Source organism: Arvicola amphibius, chromosome 1 (genome assembly GCF_903992535.2).
Source record: "Arvicola amphibius chromosome 1, mArvAmp1.2, whole genome shotgun sequence".
Lineage (NCBI taxonomy): Eukaryota > Metazoa > Chordata > Mammalia > Rodentia > Cricetidae > Arvicola > Arvicola amphibius.
Genome location: NC_052047.1, coordinates 101,634,570 through 101,652,969, shown reverse-complemented (window position 1 = coordinate 101,652,969; position 18,400 = coordinate 101,634,570). Strand labels below are relative to the sequence as shown.

General features: G+C 50.9%; 1 protein-coding gene across 3 annotated transcripts in view; it reads left to right on the top strand.

Annotated features, from left to right (window-relative positions):
- The first annotated feature begins 825 nt into the window (after positions 1 to 825).
- Positions 826 to 18,400, top strand: part of Adamts10 (ADAM metallopeptidase with thrombospondin type 1 motif 10) — a 37,470-nt gene continuing 19,895 nt past the window's right edge. For all 3 annotated transcript variants that reach the window (XM_038346863.1, XM_038346854.1, XM_038346872.1), the window contains exons 1-5: positions 826 to 942; positions 6,191 to 6,377; positions 6,560 to 6,906; positions 8,012 to 8,168; positions 9,020 to 9,237. In XM_038346863.1, the coding sequence (XP_038202791.1) occupies positions 6,290 to 6,377; positions 6,560 to 6,906; positions 8,012 to 8,168; positions 9,020 to 9,237 (810 nt within the window). In that variant the 5' untranslated portion in view covers positions 826 to 942; positions 6,191 to 6,289. The remainder of the gene's footprint in view (positions 943 to 6,190; positions 6,378 to 6,559; positions 6,907 to 8,011; positions 8,169 to 9,019; positions 9,238 to 18,400) is intronic.

Sequence of the window (18,400 nt, the reverse complement as noted above, 5' to 3'; positions counted from 1 at the left end):
TGAAGCTGCCTGGAATCCCAGCCATGCTCCACTGAACTGCTGGTCCTCTCCTCCATGTAATGACTCCTCTTGGACTAAGCACTGTGTCCCAAAGATGACCACGACAACCCCTGGATGACCTTAGTTTTCACATCTGTAAAATGGAACTGGCTAGGCCCACTCCACTCCTGGAGAGTTAAAGAAGTAAACTCAAGGGCAAATCAAAGACCTCAGACAGGAGCTTTGTGAAGGCCGGGACTCAACTGAGATTTATTCACTCACCCTCGGGCACCGTGCCTGGCACACGGGGAGGTGCCCAATAAATGTTTGCTTGAGCAAGGACCAGCCCTCAATAAATAACAGCTGTTGTTGTCGCGACTAATGGAGACGAGACAATGGGCTCTCCCCTTGTTCCATCCCCTCGCTACCCTCCAACTCATTTTTGTCCCTTCCTTCATGCCCCCCGCAGCCTCCACCTCCCCCTATTCAAACTCTCCTCTCCGCAATCAACTCCCGCCTAACCCCCATCCAAGCAATTCGGGCTCCCCGCCCATCCCCCAACTGTGTGCGTCCTCTCCTCCTCCAACTCTCCATCTTATTCCCCTCACCCCCGCCTTCTATCACCGCCCCTAGCTCCCCACCCCCACTTTCCCCAACTTCCCATCCCAACCCCCACCCCAAGTTCCTCCCCAGCATTTCCACCCGCGCGGGGCGCCCTTCGCAGGGCGGGGTAACCCAGGCTCCGGGGTCTTTGGCTGGGGTCCAGCCTGAGGCCCTGGGCGGCGGCGGCCTCGGCAGCAGCAGCGGGCGGGGTTTGGGGGTTTTTTATAACCCTGGCAGGCTGCTCAGGAAGTGAGTGCCTTCCCGCGCCCCCTCCCCCGGCCACGCCGCCGCGCGCTAGCTCCCTCCCTTCCTGCGGCGAGACTGTGCGGCCACGGTGAACCAGAGGCCCCGGGCACACAGGTACAGACGATCGGGGACCCAGTTGGGCGGCGCAGCCCCCGGAGTGCAGTTACTATGAGTGACTCTGTGTGTGTCGGGGACGAGATGCGCTGCATGGATCCCGCTGTGCGTGTGTTATGTTGGTGCGGGATGTCCCCAAGTGTGCAGAGACAGAACGCCTGTGGGTTGGCTCAGGTTTGGGGCGGGAGAAGGGCGGGGGAGATCGGGGCCAACAGTGTATCCAAAAGGTTGTACTTCTGCGGGTTGTGTGTCCTGGTGACTGTCAGCATTTGGGAGCGACTCTGTGTGGGCAGATTGTTGAGGTGTGTTGAGTGTTTGCTTAACTGAGGTAAACTGGTGTTTATTCTCAGAAAAGTGACCGTGTCCGTGTCCGTGTCGTGTGTGTGTGTGTGTGTGTGTGTGTGTGTGTGGTGTGTAGGTATGTGTGTAGATGCTAAGTGTGTCTGTTTGAATATTTGCATTTCTCTGATGTGGGATTAGTGGAAATGCCTGTGTATATATGTGTCCGGGTTTATTGAATTCTAGTTTGTCTCCTCCTCAGTGAACGTGTAAACTTGTGTACATGTGTAGGGGGGTTGGGTTTCTGTGTTAAATGAGTATGTGTAGGCCTCTAGGCTTGTGAGTTGTCTTAGCTTGTGCACTTAGGCCTCTGATGTACATGTTTGTCCGGGCTTCTGGGTTGCCTGTGTTGTCTGGGTGTGCATGTGAAAATATGTGTTTCTGTATAGGTTTGGGAGTGTGTAGTTGTGTGTGTTTGGGTGTAGTGAACAAGGCTTTCCTGCTATACAGGTGTGGTTGCCCTATAGAATGTGAGTGTGTGCTTGTTTGTGTGTCTGGCTGGGGCTGCCACTTCCCTTCGAGTTGGTCATCTAGGCCACAGTACTCTTAGGCAGGACGTCTCCCTCCTATGTGGAGACTTTCAGACAGACTCTTTAATTAGCAGCTGGTTGGTGATAATGGGGCTGGTGACCAGCACAGCCCCCTCCCCCTCAGGCCTCCTCTCTGGCTGGGCCTTTGTCTGTCTGCTCACCACAGCCAGGCCAGATGTGCAATGCCTGAAGGAAGCCTGCTGCTCCCTGCTGATGGCTGCCTAGGCCCGGCCAAAGACACTTCATCCTCCATTGGGAAGCCTTTTCGGCTGGGTTTCCCAGGCAGCCTGGCCTACGGAGGCCTTGGTGTGCAGTGCTGGTCCCTGCAGGATCCAAGGGATGGGATGGAGCCATAGTTTCCAGGAGGCATTTCCTTCTCCAGACCTCGCCCCCTCCCCCAGGCTGATGGCCTCCCTCCAGCCTGTTAAAGGAGGGGTTTGGGGGGAAGGGACCAAGCCTAGGTGTACACACACACACACACTCACACAGTCATACAAGCACATACACACACTAGTGTAGATACCCCTCTGTGATCTTGTGCCCAGCCAAGCAGGAGACCCCTCTGAGGAACCCATCCTCAGATAGACCTTATCTTTCCCCAGACCTAGTGACTTCCCTTTGGTCTCCTCCATAGCCCCACCTTGGGATCTGGGAGCTGTGCCACTCCTAGCAGTAGTTATCACCCTGTGGACAGGTGACCTCCGCCACCACCTCCCTCAGTCACTCACCCAGCAGAGTCCTTCTACCCCGCCTCTGATCCCCACCTGAGTCAGAAACACTGGATAGCCTATGCAGTTATTGGGAGGGGTGGGAACTCAAAGGCACCACAAGTGGGTTCTACCCTGGTAGGACTAGAACGGGAAAAGGCAGAGGCTGGGAGGCTAGGTCCCTGTCTCATTGCATTGAGACTGCTGCTCCCATGAGTGGAAGTGGGGTAGTGAAGGCCAGAGGGGATCAGAATCAGAATCTTTTTAAAATTTAAATATATTTAAAATACACATTTACTTATATAAATGTGTGTGTGTGTATTTTGGCATGAATTTATATGTACCATGTTTATGTAGGTGCCCGTGGAGGCCAGAAGAGGGCACTAGACTTGGAACTGGTTGTACTCTGCCTAAAGTGGGCACTGGGAGGAAGCGAAACAAAAGTCCTCTGGAAGAGCATTAAGCGCTCTTAACTGCTGAGGCAGTTTCAGATTTAGTTGTCTCCACGGAAGGAGTGGCGAGAAAGAGGCAAGAGGAAAAAGATTTTGCTTTAGGAACTGAAAAAGAATGAAGGCCAAGAGGTAAAACCAGACCCAAGGAAGAGATGAGAAGACTCAGCAAACTTTGAACTCCAAACCTCATCTCAAGGGGCTTGAGATATAGCTCAGTTAGCAGAGGCTTCAGGCCTGGGTTCAGTCCCCAGCTCTGTGTAGACTGGGTATGGCTGCCTCCCAGCACATGAAACGTGGAAGCAAGAGAGTCAGAAATTCAAGTTCTTAGCTACATAGAAAGTCTGAGATGAACCTGGGGTATGTGAGATCCTTTCCTAAAAAATAAATAAACAAACAAATAAATAAACAAACAAACATAGCTCAGGTTAGGGCTGAAGATCAACCTGCCTCCTTCCCTTTGTGCTCCTCCAGCCTGGGTTCTCTGCCTAGTGCCAAACTGAACTGAAGAATCCATAGACAATGATTCCACATTATACTGACTAGTGAGGCCCCCAGAAATGGGGGTTGAGAGGAAGACAAAAAGAACCCACCACCAACTAAGGGTACACATTAGCCTGGCTGAACAAAACTGCAGAGTCTCAAAATATCTCTGAGAGAGCCTCCTATTACTAGAAGGACCCAAGCAGAAGTAGGGAATGTGGCTTTCTCCGCTAGCATCTTGGAGAAATTCCGGCTTCTCTCTCTGCTGCCAAACTGCCCTGTTTGGGGATCGACTCTCAGACTTGGCTGGAATGCAAAGAAAACAAGACAGTGTGTGATTAAGGGGGGGGGGGGGGTTGGATTTGTACAGAAGGGGAGGTGGAGGATGGAGACCAGAGGGCAGGGAAAGGGCTTGGCACAGAGTGGTTAGCCCAGAGAGGTGCCTGCTACAGACTAGCCTGGGGCAGATGCCTGAGAAACAGGCCTGCCATCTGAGAGACCAAGGCTAGAGGGCAACCGAGATGACTCAGTGGGTAAAGTCTGGTGACCTGAGATCGATCTTCTGCTCCCACATAGTGGAAGGAGAGAACCAGCTCCCGAGAGTTATCCCCTGACCTCCATACACACAAAATAAAGAAATGTAATTTTTAAAAATATTAAAGAGCAAAGCTAGGAATGTAGGTTGAAGGTAAAGCCTCTGGGAATACGTGACCACAATGTGGGACATTAACAACCTACCTTTAAGGCAGGTGTGGTGGTGCACATATTTCGTCCCAGCATTAGGGAGGCAGAGACAGGTGGATCTCCGAGCTCAAAGCCAGCCTGATCAAAAGAGTGAGTAGCAGGATAGCCAGGGCTATACCGAGAGGCCTTGCCTGGAAAAACCAGAAGGGGGACATACAAAGTACCTGTAGCCAGGGATCCAAAGCCAGATCCCAAGACAATGGGGGACTTGAAGAAAGCCTGAAAGATCTTAGTGCCTGCCTTGGTCTTAATTATGGGTTGGAAATTCTCCCTGACCATTGCCCTAGCTTTCAAATGACCTGAGTTTTTTGTTTGGATTCAGGGATTGGTTTGCTTGCTTACTTTGTTCTTTTTAAGTTGCAGTTATTTTTATTGTTGTTGTTGTTGTTGTTGTTGTTGTGTGTGTGTGTATCAGACTTAATTGGTGAGTCAAGCTAGGTCTTGCAGGATCTTAAAGGTTTTTCTTTTTCTCCTGTTATTGATGTGTGTGGATGTGAGAACATGGGTGCCACTTTATGCCTATAGAGGTCAAAGGATATTTATTGATTATTGTGTGGACATCAGAGGGCAATTTTCAGGAGTCAATTCTCTTTCCACGCAGGATCTGGGGAGCAAGCTCAGGTTGGTCAGGCAAGTTTCCATAGCAAATGCTTCCATAACAAACTTGCTGAGCCAGCCCAGCGCCCACCGCCCTCAGACGTTTGATTCTGCAGTTCGCTTGCACCCTCTGCTCTCTATGATTAGCTGTCTTTGTCCTCTGAACCTCCGCTTCCCAGTGTCTGCAAACTGGTTTCTCTAGAGAGCACATCACAATCTGAGACACCCTCCTTTCTCCACAGTGAAGTGTCTGTCACTCCCAGGAGCAAAGCTTCAGGAAGATGGGAGATAACCATCCTCGTGTGAGGAGCCATGAGATCATTTTCTTTACCCCAGCCCCACTGCAGCCCAAGCCAGTCATTAGCTGTTGAGTGAATCTGATTTCTACCTCGTTCCAAGGGTGACCCTGGTCCGTCTTCATCACCTCTCATTCATACAAGGAGGGGACTTATTATTCTGAAAGTGAAATTCACCAGTGTTTGTCTTAAAAAATTTTTTCCTGCTGCTATGACAAAATACCCCGACCACAGTAATTTAAGGGATAAAGGGCTGATTTTAGCTCACGGTTCAGGGGTACCAGTCCACCATGCCACAGAAATCAGGTAACCAGGACCTTGTAGCATCTGGACACAGTATATCCACAATCAGAAACCGGAGGCCCAGGCAGGCTGTGGTGGTGCACGCCTTTAATCCCAGCACTGGGGAGGCAGAGGCAGGCGGATCTCTGTGAGTTCGAGACCAGCCCGGTCTACAGAGCAAGCCAAGACAGGCTCCAAAGCTACAGAGAAACCCCGTGTGTGGGGGGAAAGGGAGTACAGAGGCCCAACCCCAGCTCCCTCCCTGTCTTTACTGATTGCATTCATTTGTCGTGTGTGTGTGTGTGTGTGTGTGTGTGTGTGTGTGCGTGCGCGCGCGCGCGCGCGCGCGCGTGCCTACATGCAAGAGAGAGAAAAAACATACATGCACACTTACACACTCATGTGCCACAGGCACAAGTGTGGAAATCGGGGGACAACTTACAGTCAGCTCTCCCTGTTTGCTCTGTGGGTTTGGAAGGTTGAACTCAGGTTTTCAGACTTGGGCACTCGCTCACTTTCTCACAGTCTGGGATCCGGTTACACCCACTTTTAGGTTGTGTCTGTCTTCCCACTTCACCTCCCGGGTGATTCTAGATCATCTGCTTGAGAAGGTGGCTTCTTGCCCTGGTGCGGGTCCCCTCTGAGTGTTGACATGGTGGGGAGGAGGTGGGAGATGAAAACACACTAGAACTACTCGGGAATCTTCTGAAAGAAGTGCCTGGGTCATGGAGAGGCTTCGCCATGGCAAGGGTCTGGCAAGGGGCACCGGCTCTGCTGGGCGATGGGACCAAGGCCCCTCCTGACTCAGTCTCTCTTCCCAGGACACCGGTGATGCTGCCCAGACTGTGAACAGGGGAGGCAGCACTGCAGGGGCTGCCAGCAGCCGGGGCTGGGGAGAGACATGTGGACACGTAGCTCCTATGGCTTCTGCCTGCCAGATCCTCCGCTGGGCCCTTGCCCTGGGGCTGGGCCTCACATTCAAGGTCACGCAAGCCTTCAGGTCTCAAGGTAGGGAGCGCCTTCCAATGGTGGCAGTCTGAAGGGAACAACAGTTGGTCCGTCAGTGGGCTGGGGTTGGGGAAATTCACGTGTCCTGGAGTTTCTAGGTTGAATATCTGGTGTCCTCGATTCCTGAGGCCATCATCTCTGGCCATGCTTCACCACCCCGTCTCTGCTCCCGTTACCTATAGATGAACTCCTGTCCAGTTTGGAGAGCTATGAGATTGCCTTCCCAACCCGCGTGGACCACAACGGGGCAATGCTGGCCTTCTCTCCACCTGCCCCCCGGAGGCAGCGTCGGGGTACGGGGGCCACAGCCGAGTCGCGCCTGTTCTACAAGGTGGCCGCACCCAGCACTCACTTCCTGCTGAATCTGACCCGCAGCCCCCGTCTGCTGGCAGGGCATGTCTCCGTGGAATACTGGACGCGGGAGGGCCTGGCCTGGCAGAGGGCTGCCCGAGCCCACTGCCTCTACGCTGGCCACCTGCAAGGCCAAGCTGGGAGCTCCCATGTGGCCATCAGCACCTGTGGGGGCCTGGTAAGCTGAGGATTCTGGGAAGCAGGGGGAAATGATCACTTCCTCCTGGAAGTTAAGAAAAACATATAATCAACAGAATGGAACAATCATATTTGGGTGTTTTAAAAGTATCTTGAGCTGAGCAGTCCTTTGAGATGCAGCTAAAGATGTGCTTAAAGGAAAAAGTATAACCTCATGTGAGGCCGGAAGTAAAGAGACCTCTTTAGCATGCATGATAAAATCAGTAACAGTAGGTCCACTGAATGGCTCAGTGGATAAAGGTGCTTGCTGCCAAACCTAGAGACATGCGGTCGATCCCCGGGATCCTCATCGTGGAGGGAGAGAATAACTTCCTCAAGTCGTCCTTTGATCTCCACACACAAATAAATATAAAAACACTTTTTTAAGAAATTAGAAAGTTTAGGAGGGATTGAAGGAAGGGGGAGAAATAATGAGATTGTAATTAATTTTTTTTCTTTTAAGGGTGGGGCTGAGTCTCTCAGAAGGGTTTATACACAAGGAGTTGATTTCTCATCCCACCCTGTGTAGCTGCAGTGCTAGGTGGTAGGCAGAGGGAGCGAATTTTGGAGGGCTTCATAGCCAGTCACTCTAGCCAGAAAACAGCAGGTTCCAGATCCAGTGAGAGCCCCTGTCAGGAGGAGATAAAGCAGGCTGATGGCGGTAGACCTCCTCATCTGACCTGTGCATAAGAGCTCAGGCCGAACACCTCTGCATGGTGTGTGTGGACGCGCGCGCGCGCGCACACACACACACACAGACACAAAGTTGGAACACAAACCAGGTGTGTGGTGACACAAGCCCAACCACTTGAGGGGTGGAGACAGAAGTTCTGACTCCTCCTCAGCTACATAGTTGGGTTTCAGACAAGCCTGGGCCACAGAGTGAGTTCCAAGATAGCCTGGGCTACATAAGATCCCACCTCAGAAAAACAAAAAGAACCAAACCAAAGAGGGGCTGGGGATATAGTTCAGTGGTAGAGTGCTTGCCTAGCATGAACAAGGTCCTAGGTTTGATTCCTAGTACTGAAGAAGGGAAGAAGGGATGCAATCATAGAGAGAGGGTCCAGGATATCACAACCTGAACTGAGCTTTCTGTCCCTACCCAGCACGGTCTGATTGTGGCAGGCGAGGAAGAGTATCTGATTGAGCCCCTGCAAGGTGGGCCCAAAGGTCGCCGTGGCCCAGAAGAGAGTGGCCCCCACGTAGTATACAAGCGTTCCTCTCTGCGTCACCCCCATCTGGACACAGCCTGTGGAGTGAGAGGTACTCCTATGTCTTTGGGATAGGCAGGGAGGTAATATGGTGTTATTCCTTTGAGGCGAATAGAAGCAGTAGTCTTTCCTCCACAGAGGTCAGCAAGGTGCTACCTAATTAGGAAAGACGCTGTTGTGGATTCCAGAGCACCTTCATCTGCGAGCAGGGGGCTAGAAAGGATCCTAAGAGGGTGATGCTGTGAGGCGGGGTGTGGGGGGGGGGGGAGTGACAGCTGTCTGTGATAGGAGTTCAGTAGGAAAACCATTCCTTACTGAGAATTATTGTCAGGTCACACAATTCAGCTGCAGCGTGGTCATAGCAGACACTTGAGTGGCTATGCAGCCAAGATGCCAGAAAGAGCTAGGAGTGAGTTCAATGGTAAAATGCTTATCCAAGTTGCACAAGACCCTACAAACTGCACACAAAAGCCACGCTGGGGAGATGGCTTGGTAAGTAAAGCCCTCACCACGCAAGTGTGAGAACCATGGTTCATAAGTTCATATCCCTAAGCACCCAGGCAAGTATGGTCGGCCACCTAAAACCTCAGGGCTAGGAAGACAGAGACAGGGATCCCTGGAGCAGCTGGATACTAGGCTAGATGAACAATGAGCTCTTGGCTCTACTGAGAAACCCAGCTTCCATAAATAAATACAGTAGAGAGTCGTCGAGGAAGGTGCCCAGTGTCAATCTCCTGCCTCCACATGCACAACACAAACTCAAGCAATCCGCTGAAGGGCACAGGCATTGTTCATGCTCTCTGAAGTGAGTACTGGGAAGCTGGAATCAGGGAGGGCGAGAGTTCAGAGCAAGCGCAATCTACAAAGGCTATTAGACAGAAGAGTCACCGCTTTGTCTCCTAGATGAGAAACCATGGAAGGGTCGTCCGTGGTGGTTGCGGACACTGAAGCCACCACCTGCTAGACCCCTGGGGAATGAGACAGAGCGAGGCCAGCCGGGCCTGAAACGATCAGTCAGCAGGGAGCGCTATGTGGAGACGCTGGTGGTAGCCGACAAGATGATGGTGGCCTACCACGGGCGGAGAGATGTGGAGCAGTACGTGTTGGCCATCATGAACATTGTAAGTGCCTTCCCCTTCCTGAGCCTGCAGTCCTGGGGACCTGCAGCCTCTAGGTGCCACTCCCTCACTGCTGATCTGCAACCAGGGGCCAAAACAATAAAGTAGAGAGTGGGAAGAGGGAGAGCAGAGGTCTGTCTAGTGACGAGCAGACGCATCACACTGTCTGGTGACAGATGCTCGAGATGGCCTGCATGGGCGTAAATGCAGCTCTGTCCCCTTCGGTCAGTGGTTTCAATCTTCCTTATGCTGAGACCCTTTAATGCACTTTTTCATGTGGTGGTGACCCCAGCCATAACAGCGCATGGCATGCCTAATACACACAAGGCCCTGCCTGGGATCCCCCAGAGCCTACTCTCTTAGTACTCAGAGGCTGAGCAAGGAGGACTTGCAAGTCAAGGGATTGAGCTATGGAAAAACCTTGTACCAAAAAACCAAAAGAGCACAGGAAAGCAAGTCTGATCTCTCACAGCAGACTGTGGGGAACTTTGTGTAACCTACGTGTATCCTCCCAGAGCCTTTATATGTATATCCTCCCAGAGACAATAATAATGGGAAGTCTGTATGTGTTTAGTACACTGTGATTTTGTGTGTGTGGCATGTATCTATGTGTGTGTGTTCATATGTGTGCAGGCGTGTGTACGTTTGTGTTCACATACATGTGGAGTCCAGAGGTTGTCACTCTCCATCTTATTTCTTTTCAGTCATTTATTATTTTGCATGTATGGGTGTTTGCCTGATTGTCTGCCTTTGCACCATGTGCCTGCATTGGAGCCCCTGGAAATGGAGTTACAGGCGGTTAGAGCTGCCAAGTGGGTGCTAGGGATCGAACCTGGGTACTCAAGAACAGTCAGTGTTCTTAACTCTGTTAACTGGAACTGTCCCTACAGTACCTCCATCTCATTTTTTGAGACAAGGTCTCTCACTAAAAGTGGCTAAACTGGTTGACCCAATGGTGAGCTCCAGGAATCTGCCTGTCCCTGCTCCCTCAGCACTGTTGCTATAGATACAGGTGCTGGGAATCCAAACTCAGATTTCCACTTCTATACAAAAGCACTTTACCCACCTAGCCATCTGACCAGCATGCAAATTTTTGTGAGATAATTTCTTTCTTCTTCCACTGCTCCCTCTTCTCTTTTGTGTCCTTCCACAGGGTCTCATGTAGTCCAGACTCAACTCTTTACATAAGTGAGACAGGCCTTGAACCCAATCTCTTCCTACCCCCACCTTCTAAGTGCAAGTATTAATAATGTGCCATACCCACCCCATTGTACATATAGTTAGTCTGTGCTGTCTGAATCCATGGGATTCATCGTGCTGATCCACAGTGCTGTCTGTACCCAGCTTCTGTACTAGAACTTGATCAAGGTCCTGTACCTCCCTGGTCCTCAAATCCCTCTCCTGTTAGCAGTCTACAATAACTAAAGAGGAAAAGGTCATGGGAGAGCACACAGAATATAGTAAGGTTTGATGAATGGGTTCCTGCTTCACTGAAGCAAAAGAAAGAGCAGGATAGTTCAGCAGGTAAAGGTGTTGCACAAGGCTTGACAACCAGAATTCTATTGACAGAGTCCCACATGGTAGGAGGAGAAAACTGGCCTCCAGAAGTTGTCTGACATCCACACATTCAAGAGCGTGCAAATGTATACATGCACATGCACACACAAATGTAATTTAAAAATTTTAAAGACAAAGTTTAGCAGACTAATAAATGGCACACAATGTTGACATAATATTGTCTCTGTGTTCTGTCCCAATCCCACATCCTTTGCTGGGGCTTTGAAAGTTTCCTAAAACTTGCCAGGCTTCCTGGGGATTTCCAGTAAAGCAAAAGGATAGCCCAAGACTCTCAAGATTGCTGCTTTGCCTGACCTCTGTCACTTGGGTCCACTTAGCCACTTCCTCTTCGTGCCTTACTGCTTCTCCACTGCCTTGGACTTCTACCTTCCTGTACTGATGTTTAGTTGGTACCCTCAGACTGCAGAGGAGTAGGGACACTTGTACATCCTTCGTGCAGCTGCCGGATGTGTAGGTGGAGCCAAGGGGAGATGAGGGATAAAGGAGAGAGAAACTGAATTGGGACAGTCAGAGAGATGCTGGTAAGCAACACAGACTGGAATCTCACCTGTGGCACCGCCAGCCGTGTGCCCAGCATTCTGTACGTCAGCACCCTCATCTTTAAGGTGGGGGATGAGTGGTGCAGGCAGTCCTTATCCAGCACCCAGCATATAGTAGGCACTCAAAGGAAAGATCACTGCTTTTACTCTTCAGTTTCGGGGCAGAGGAACATCCATGAGCTAGGCTCAAGGCAAAGGCTGACACTGGTGTCTTCCTCAGTGGCTCTTCATCTTTTTATATGTACATTTTTTATTTGAACTGTGAGAATTTCATATGTGTAAACAGTGTGTTTTGATCATATCCAACCTCTACTCTCTTCCCCCACAACTCTTCTCCTATTTCCCCAACCATGTCTCCCTCACAAGTTCATCTACTCTCCCCATCCCCTTCTTCTTTTGAAATAGGGTCTCTCACTATGTAGCCTTAGCCAACCTGGAACTCTTCTCTGCCGCCTGAGTGCTGAGGTTTGAAGTGTGCCGCCAGACCTGGTTTGTTTGTTTAACCTGAGTCCAACTAGTTCTTCCTGTATGTGTTTGGACAACCAACCAGGGACTACATCCCTGAAGAAATCTCTCTCTCTCTCTCTCTCTCTCTCTCTCTCTCTCCCCCTCTCCTCCTCCTCCCTCTCCCCACTCCCAGAAACGATCAGCTGACATAGTTCCTCAGCTAGTGGGTGGGGCTTTTGTTCTCTGCCTTACTTTCTGAGAAAAGCTGTTTCACTGAATCGGGAACTTGTACATTCAACTAACCTGGCTGGCTTGTGAGCCTCCAGGTTTATACCTGTGCCTGTCTTTTGTTTGTTTTAATGTGGGTTTGGGGAATTGAACTCAGGTTCTCATGCTTTAATAGCAAGTACTTTGCCAATTGAGCCGTCACCACAGTTCTATCCTGTTGACAGAGGTTTCTGTCCCACCCAGTCCTGCAGCTGTTCAGTCCCAAAGAAATACACAGAGGTCTACTATATTAATTATAAACTGGTTGGCCTATTAGCTCACGCTTCTTATTAACTAACTCTTACATCTTACATTTCCCATTATTCTTGTCTTTGTTAGCCATGTGACTTAGTATCTTTCATCAGTGAGGCATTCTTATCTTGCTTCCTCTGCATCTCAGTGATGACTGCAGACTGACTCTTTCCTCTTCCCAGAATTCTCCTGTTTTCATCGTCCTGCCTCTACTTCCTGCCTGGTTGCCCTGCCTTTACTTCCTGCTTGGCTACTGGCCAATCAACATCTTATTAAAATAATGCAAGTGACAGAATAAAAGACAATTATCCCACAGCACGTCCTCCCCCCCCCCCCCTTTATTTAGCTTTTTGTCCAGATCATTATCCATAATGTTGTGTTTCTTTCTGGCTTGTGTCTACCGCGGAGTCGGAGGAAGAAGGTCCAGGACGCACGACCACGTGCGTGGGAGGGTTGTTTATTAAGGGAAGGGAGTGTTCCACAGTGCGGGAGGGGGCGGAGGGAGGAAGGAAAAAAGGGAGCCGGGGTAGAGAAACGTTGATATATAAAGGGGTTCACGCAGGCGTGGTTGTCTGTTGCGGTGTTCCTGGGAAATGTAGTCTTCCGGTCCGGAGGGGTGAAATTGATCCTTCTGGGAGGTGTGGTCCTTGTCCCATGAGAATCACATCTCCACACTTTTTGGTTTATTAAAAAATTTGGGGGGGGGGGGTTTAGTGGGTAGGGAATGGGGGCGTAGCCCGGTCTCTCATAACTGCTTCCTGCTGACTTTGTGGGCATCGAGGGATTCTTCAGGGGTGTCGAGGGATTTTTTGGGGGGTGTTCGATGTCCTGGTCCCATTCGCTGGCATCCTGGGATGGCTTCGGTGTGTCCTGGTAATGATGTCCTGTTCACTGACGTCCTGGGATGTCCTGGTGGTCCGTGTCCCGATGTCCTGGGATGGCTGATTGAAACCACATCCGTTGGTGTCTTGAGGAACTGGGTTGTCGTTAGGTGCTGGAAAACAAGAATCACATTAGGAAAGGAAAAATTAGGGGGGGGGGGGAATATGAGGTGGGAGCTTCAGGGTTTGAGGTAGTGGGGGGCTTTAGGGTTTTTTGAGGCCAAGAGTGATAAAAATTAAATGATACTTATTCCATTTGAATACTTATTTTGTTCATGTCCAGTCCATTCAGGTGGGTTAAGCTGGCTTCCTAGAACTTAAAGAAAATGCCTTAAAAGAGAAATAAATTTCTAACCGCATTTACCACCTGAATCCCTTGTCTCCGTGGGCGATGATGATTCCTGTAATGACAACTGAGTAGTTATTTAGAATTTAAGCGTGACATTGGAAGTATTTGGAGAGGTCATACATAGGAAAAAGAGAAGGGAGAGGGTGTGTTAGTATAAGAAAGAGTTAAGTGTAGATGGAACCGTTATTCTCCTTGGACTGAAGTTGGTGTCCTCTGGAACTTGAGAGAGCAAGGTCCTGTCTGAGTTACCGTGAACGAGGAATCTTCTTGAGCTGGAGGAGTAAACAGTTTAAGGTGTGACAGGTGAATCCAGTGAGGAAGTCCTTCGAGCTTGGCAGGAATCAGAAGTTCAGCAGCCGCCAGCGCACGTATGCAGGGTGCCCAGCCCCGAGTGGTGAGGTCCATCTTCTTTGACAGGTATGATACAGATGCAAAAGAAGGTCCCAGTTGATGTCCTAAGACCCCAAGAGACTCCTTCTCTGCTACATAAAGAGAAAGGGGATGAGTTAAATCCAGAAGATGAAGAGCTGGGGCTTGAATGAGAGCCCGTTGGAGTCTCTGGAAGGGTTTGGTGATTGAATGGAGGAGGGGCTCACGCAGGGAGCCCAGAGCTGCTTCATATAGAGGACGAGCTAAGAGAGAAAAGGAAGGGATCCAGGAACGCAGGAAACTGGCCACTCCCAGGAACAATAAGACCTCCTCTTTGGTTGAAGGAACTGTAAGAGATTGAATTAGTTTTTTTCTGTCTAGAGTAATAGCCTTTTGGGTTGGGGTTATGGTTAAACCCAGATACGTTACCTCAGTAGTGGACAGCTGGGCCTTAGAGGATGAGACTCTATAGCCCCTTTTGGATAGGAAATTTAGTAGGGCAGCGGTGCCCGTCTTGCTTATCTCCAAAGACGGGCTGCATAGGAGAATGTCATCTACATATTGGATTATTTTTGATTTATGGAGGGACAGTGAAAGCAAATCAGAGGCCAAAGCCTGGCCAAAGAGGTGTGGGCTGTCCCAGAATCCCTGGGGAAGGATGGTCCAGGTGAGCTGCATGGAGAAGTTAGTGTCCGGGTCAGTCCAGGTGAAGGCAAAGATGTTTTGAGATTGAGGGCTAAGGGGAATGGAGAAAAAGGCATCCTTAAGGTCTAGAACTGAAAAGTGGGAGGTTCCTGGAGAAATATTGGATAAAAGTGTGAAGGGGTTAGCAACAACCGGGTGAAGAGGAACAACAGCTGAGCTCCTGTTAGAATTCTTAACAGCCAGTATAGGGGTGTTAAAGGGAGAGGAGGTGGTACGGAGCAGTCTTTTCCTCAAAAGGTCAGAGATAATAGGTTTAAGTCCTCTACAGCTCTGGGAAGAGAGAGGATACTGAGCTTGAGTAATATATCTGGTGGGGTCCTGTAATTGAATGACCACAGGGGAATGGTGTTTAGCGACAGCGGGATTTTGAGTGTCCCATACCAGAGGATCCACCAGGGAGGCTGGAAGAGGAAAAGAGGCGTTAGTGTCAGAAGGCTGGGGGGCCAGGAGGAGCAGCAACTGTGTCGTCAACGAATCTGGAACAAAGCAGGTGGAGGGAGCGAAAGAAATGGAGGCTCCCAGTTTAGCTAAAAGATCTCTTCCCATTAAGGGCACGGGGCAGGTTGGCATGACTAAAAATGAATGAGTGAGAAAAATACCTCTAAACACGCAATTGAGTGGCAGAGTCCGCTGAGGCAAATAGGGCTGTCCCCCTACCCCGACAATAGGGGAATTTGAAGGAGAGGTTGGCCCCCAGAATTCCCTCAGAACCGAATACGTAGCTTTGGTATCCAAGAGGAATGAGATGAGCCTTCCCGATACAGTGAGAAATACCCGTGGCTCCTGGCTGCAGATGACCATGGCAGTCGGGGCGGAGCTCGGGCACCTTCAGTCATCCAAGGCCAAGCCCAAGAGATCCACTTGGGCGTTCTCTGTGTTTAATATCTCTGTATCACCAAGCACATGAGGACAATCTACAAACCAGTGACCTTCCCTGTGATACCTTGGGCAAGGTCCCTTGGGATTGCGTTGGGGATTGGGGCATGCTCGGGCCCAGTGACCCGTCTTACCACATTTGAAACACGGACCCGGTGGATCACGCCCTCCGGGAGGCGGGGGTGGTGCCCAGTTGGGGCGGGATGAATAGCCCATCATGTCGGTTGGTTGAGCAGCTGCAGTTACCATGTGGCAGTGATTGCGGGCCTTGTCATTCCTTGAGTGGTACACCTTAAAGGCTACCTCCAGGATTTCTGCCTGTGGGGTTAAAGGGCCATTCTCCAAACGCTTGAGTTTGGCTTTGATATCCGGGTAGCACTGATTAAAAAAATGAGTCATTAGTATGTTCCTGCCCTCAGTACTTTCTGGGTCCAAGTTTGTGAACTGCAACAGGGCCTTTGTGAGATGGTCCAGAAATGTAGAAGGATTTTCCTTTGTATCCTGAATGACTTCTGAGAGTTTAGAATAATTTACCGGTTTGAGGGCAGCCTTACGTAGGCCTGCCAGGAGACAAGTCAGAAATTGGTCTCTGGCCAGGATGCCTCCTGGGCTGTTATAATCCCAGTGGGGATCCTGTTCTGGGACCGCCTCTGCCCCAAGGGGGTGGGAGGCCAGCGTTTGGTGAACCTCATCCGCGTATTGCCTTGCCTGCTCCCAAACCCGCCTGCGCAGCAGATTATTAGCTAATATTATGTAAACGTCATGGAATGTCAGGTTATACGACTGTGTGATGTACTGGAATTCCTTAATGAAAGTGGTAGGATTAGACGTATAGGAACCTAGCAGATTAGCTATGTGAGAAAGCTCAGACAATGAAAACGGAACGTGTACTTTAATCAGACCGTCTGCACCAGGCACCTCTCACAGCGGCAGGATGGCCGCAGGCTTAATTTGATCCGGATTAGGATCCGGCCCTGTGACTGCCCGCGAACACGTGAGTGGAGGGGTGAAGGAAGGTGCTAGAGCACGGGAATGGGGGGAGCACCGCGGGGCCCTAGAAGACCGAGGAGGCAGAGTAGGGCGGGCAGGCGATGGGGAGGATGTTGCGTCTGAAGGCCTGTGTGACCTTGGCTGAGACCAAGACCGGGACCTGCAGCAAAAAGGGGGAGGGGAGGGAGAGGAGGAGGCGGAGCTGGCCAAGCCAGATGAGGACCTGCTGGGAGGGGAGGGGCAGGGAGAAGAATGCTTAGGTAGGGTTTTCTTAGGTCTGGACCTGGAGGGAGAAAGGTCAGGTGAAGTATTTTTATACTTGAGCTTATGGGGTGTAGCCTCAGGCGGTCTTTCCCTAGACCTGAAAGAGACCTTAGGAGGAAGTTTAGGTGGAGTGTCATTCGCCTGGGCAGAGCGGAGGGAGGCTGTTCTCCTGGGCCGGGGAGGTGGAAGTTCATTGGCTGGATCCATGGCGGGAGTAACTGGTTCTGGATTAACAGCAGGTAGCATGTGGGCAGATGAACAACGAGAAAGGACGGAAGGATCAGTCTTAAGAGCTAGGTAAAAGAAAGCACAGATGTATATTAGCCCCTTACATTTGCCTGTACGGTAGCAGTGGTTGGCTAACTCCCGTAGAATATTGGGGTCGCAGGTGCCGTTAGGCGGCCATTTGCAATTTCCCTCTAAGGAATACGTGGGCCATTTCTTTGAGCATAGGCGTATCAGCTTTGTTTGGCGAACGCTTGGCATTAGCGTGTGGGGCTTGAGTGTTTCTAAAAGCTGCCCCAGTGGGGATGAAGGAGGAATCGGTTTGGACGGCTTGGTTCCCATAGCTAGGCCGTGAACATGCCCGCAAAAAAACCGTGGCACTTCAAGCCTTACAAGGACCGTACCCCGTTAGGCGAAATGGCCCGGCGTCCCGGCCCCACGAGTGGAATGTTAGATAGCCTGGCTGAATTCTCAAGTCAACAATGAGGACCGTACCTCAGACAGGAGGAATGCAGCAAAGGCCAAGCCGCACCGCAGCGGCTGCAGCCATCCCCGGGATGGCAAGGCCACACCGTAGTGGCCACGTGAAGAGACAGAGACGGAGAAGGAAGAAAAGAGAGAGAACCAAGGACCCCGGGCCCTCGGACGCAGGTGGAGTGAGAGGCTTTCGCCGTCTCAGGCACAGGCCAAGCCAGGAACGCAAGCCGGATTAAACGCTGGCGAAGGGGACCAGAGAAGTCCCCCCGACCCTAGGAACAACCAACAAGCTGCCGAGCGCTCAGCGACAACTAGTGTGTTGGCCAGGGTCGTTTGACCAGCTGGAAGGGGAAAACTCACGAATAAGCTGATGGTGGACACGGAGCCCTGTACAGGCAGATGTTGAGCACGTGACCGCAGTCCATAGGGTCTTCGGTCCTCAGGTCCTCAGATGTCCAGGTTCTCAGCCGGTCCCGGCACGGTTTGGAGGATCCAGGCTGGCACCTAGCCCGGAGCTCCAGTCCCGAAATCTGGGAGACGCGGCCGTCGGTTTTGGCACCAATGTTGTGTTTCTTTCTGGCTTGTGTCTACCGCGGAGTCGGAGGAAGAAGGCCTGGGACGCGCGACCACGTGTGTGGGAGGGTTGTTTATTAAGGGAAGGGAGTGTTCCACAGTGCAGGAGGGGGCGGAGGGAGGAAGGAAAAAAGGGAGCGGGGGGTGGAGAAACGTTGATATATAAAGGGGTTCACGCAGGCGTGGTTGTCTGTTGTGGTGTTCCTGGGAAATGTAGTCTTCCAGTCCGGCGGGGTGAAATTGATCCTTCTGGGAGGTGTGTCCTTGTCCCATGAATAACATCTTGTAACCAACACTCTAAACAAAGATAAATATCCATAATCCATTTTTTAGAAATGTGGATGTAGTTTTTCAGGCTACTTCCTGTTGATTGG